A 3,254-nucleotide genomic window follows, 5' to 3' on the forward strand; every position below is an offset into this window, starting at 1 on the left:
GAAAATACTTCGGATCGCGATGTATAGCATGAACGGGAAATAACAATGTATCGCCAGGTTCGACGATTACACTCTTGCGGCCTGGTTGCGACGGCGGCAGTTCGTATCTCTTAGCGCAAAGTCTATCGAGTGTGAACGCTGGTGGATATTTTCTGAGAGCCTCGGAAATCACCATGTCCATGTAAGACATCTTCGATAACGACTCGTAAGAAATTTCACCGTCTCCCTCGGCAAGATGCTGTTGTACTTCTTCGCGCAGACGTTCCTGAATATCTCGATTAACCGCCAATTCGTGAGCAACGAAACACATCAGGGTCGAGGAGGAGTCGAAACCGGCTACGATAAATATAAAAGCTTGCGAAACGATGTCGTCCAATGTTGTTTTGTGTACACTGTCATTTTCTTTATCCCGACACTGCATCAGATGAATCATATCCGGTCTCACGATATTTTGCTCTTCTCGCGCTTTAATTGTTTCCTCCACGATCCTCTTGAAAAACTTGGTCGTAGCTGGCGGGAAAAAAGTCAGTCCAATGGATGCAGCAAGCCGTGGACACATGCTCATAAATAAGAATTTGATCACCGTTAACAATCCTATAGAAATTGTGGTGGTTTCCATTCCACTTCTATAAAATTCATTGTCTCGATCTTTCATCGAATTAATACTTATACCAAAGGCTGCCGTGGCAATTACGTCGGCGGTGTATCGTCTAAAGGTCTCCTTCGTTTCGATTGTATGACAGAGTTCCGGATGGTCGACCAAATAGTTGACAAAATCATGAGAACATTTCAATAGCAAATCGAACATAAACTTCATTTTGCTGGCTGTGAAAGAGGGGCTTAGGGTATTTCTTACTTCTTTCCAACAATCTCCACGCAAGAAAAAAATGTTCTTGGCAAAAATCGGTTCTATACTTTCATCAATGGTCTTGCGATGATCCGGAAAATGTTCAAAATTTTTCACCATGATGTCTTTAAACAGCTCGGGATCGCGCAGAAGCACGGCATGCGTTCCAAAAAAATCCAATATTCCGATGTATTTAGCATCTGGGAGGTAGTCATACACATATTGGTAATAATCGGTGAGAGTAATGTGCCGCATAAACAATTTCCATGTTATAACAAGAGATGATAGAGAATTTGGCAGATAAGGAAGCCCCTTATTTTTCCAGTGAAAAAATATGTGGTGCAGCAGAGCGATAATTTTCAGAACGCCAATGACGATCAAAGTACTCAACAATAGCACAAAGGGCGACGGAAGTAATGACAAATCCATCGTGATGTAACAAAATTACAGACTAACAAGATGCTTCATTGAACACGGCGGAGAACGTTCTAAATATGCACGCGAAGCGCATGCGTATTTAATCGTGAAATAGTCCAACGATGGAAGGGGAAAACCGCTTCTCCAGTATTATTACGATGATACATGTCGTATCAGTTATAGATGCACGAGATGTGTTAGTCGCTTTACGTACATACAACGATATTTTTAAATATCACGGCTTCTATCAAAATTCAATTTTTATTAATTTAATTTTAAAGAAATGTGTTTTTACGTTTCAATAAAAATTGACGTCGTCTTCGATGCAAAAACAATTATTGATGATTATGTAACTCGTATAATTATCGTTATTAGATATATCATGTGCTTCTTACATTGCAGGTTTAACGTAACCATCACAAGAAAAAATTAATGAACATTAAGAGCAAAAATGTATAAAATAAAAGATTTTATTTCCTTACTTTATTCCCTAATCGTCAAATCATTTCGAAGCAAGTAGTTATGATGTCACAAAAACACATCAAATAAAACAAAGTATACATCAAATATTTTTTTTATTATATATATTTCGATATTAAAAATTTTGTGTCCAACAAAAATGTAAAAAAATGTTTTATAATATAATAATGTATTTTAAGAAAAAATACTTTCGTGAAATATATAAAATCAAGGATATTTTTATATCTTTATATAAGAGTCGTATAGAATGTTCTAGAATTATGAACAAGTAGCTGTATTCTAAGAGAACAAAGAATTAGTCAAAAGAAATAAATGATAAAATAAAACAAAAAAACATTATCATAATAAAAGATGTTATCATAATAAAAGACATTATCATAATAAAAGATGTTTAATGCAAAAAACTTGGCGTTGCTGGTACAAACATATATTATATTATCATAAAACTGTATTAACTAACCAGTTAAGTAATTATGTTTCATTTAGTGTATCTACAAAAGATAAAACAAAGTTAACTAACTATGAAAATTAAATAAGCTATTAAAACAATCAGTACGATCGTGTATATTCAAGAGCAAGCAAGTTGCAACATTCATTGCAACATTTAATTTTATCATTTCTGATTAGAAAAAAATTAATATAATCATTCCATCTAGCATATGCACAATAATGTCAAATACAACTGGAAAAAAGTCATCATATTTTAATTATATTTAAAAGTTCTTCAAATGCTAACATTTTTTTCAAACAAATAACATATATCGTCGAATAACGTGTCAAGTACAAGATTTTTACGTTTCTCTCTTCTCCAAGCTAATCCAAAATCCGTTAACAGGTGTCAATGAAAATTCGTTTTTACTAAATACAATTGGTTCAATTGTCTTATCCGTAGTCTTCAAAGTAAACTTTTGTAAGAGATGAGCAATCAGTATCTTAGTTTCCATAAGAGCAAATCGATTACCGATACACTTTCTGGGACCATGACCAAATGGTAAATAAGCGCATGTCAATATATTATCTTTGTTCTCCTCGCTAAATCTTTCGGGATCGAATTTATCCGGATTCGGAAAATATTTCGGATCGCGTTGTATAGCATAAGCAGGAAACAGTAATATATCGTCAGGTTCAATGACTACATTCTTGCAACCTGGTTGAGATGGAGGCAGTTCGTATCTCTTAGCGCAAAGTCTATCAAGGATAACCGTTGGAGGATATTTTCTAAGAGCCTCGGAAACCACCATATCCATGTAAGACATCTTCGATAGCGTCTCGTAAGAAATATCACCATTTCCTTCGAGATGCTGCTGTACCTCCTTGCGCAAACGATCTTGAATATCTTGATTAACAGCCAGTTCGTGAGCAACGAAACAAATCAGAGTCGAAGCGGTGTCAAAACCCGCGAAGAAAAAGGTAAAGGCTTGTGAAATGATATCGTCTAATGACATTTTGTGTACATTATCACTTTTTTTATCCCGGGATTGCATTAGCAAATGGATCATGTCCGGTCTGA

General features: G+C 35.2%; 2 protein-coding genes across 2 annotated transcripts; both read right to left on the reverse strand.

Annotated features, from left to right (window-relative positions):
- Positions 1–4: 4 nt before the first annotated feature.
- Positions 5–1,878, reverse strand: LOC105461131 (cytochrome P450 9e2-like; the record flags this gene model as incomplete). The annotated part of the gene is made up of 1 exon (XM_011707616.1): positions 5–1,878. A coding segment is annotated over exon 1 (1,272 nt), but the record flags the coding sequence as incomplete, so codon positions are not given.
- Positions 1,879–2,119: 241 nt separating this feature from the next.
- On the reverse strand, positions 2,120–3,248 carry LOC105461130 (cytochrome P450 9e2-like). The gene has a single exon (XM_011707615.1). It carries the CDS (start codon positions 3,241–3,243, stop codon positions 2,536–2,538), a length of 708 nt encoding a protein of 235 aa, XP_011705917.1. The 5' UTR covers positions 3,244–3,248; the 3' UTR covers positions 2,120–2,535.
- Positions 3,249–3,254: the final 6 nt, after the last annotated feature.

This window comes from Wasmannia auropunctata, unplaced genomic scaffold (genome assembly GCF_000956235.1).
Source record: "Wasmannia auropunctata unplaced genomic scaffold, wasmannia.A_1.0 LD308445.1, whole genome shotgun sequence".
Taxonomy (NCBI): Eukaryota; Metazoa; Arthropoda; class Insecta; order Hymenoptera; family Formicidae; genus Wasmannia; species Wasmannia auropunctata.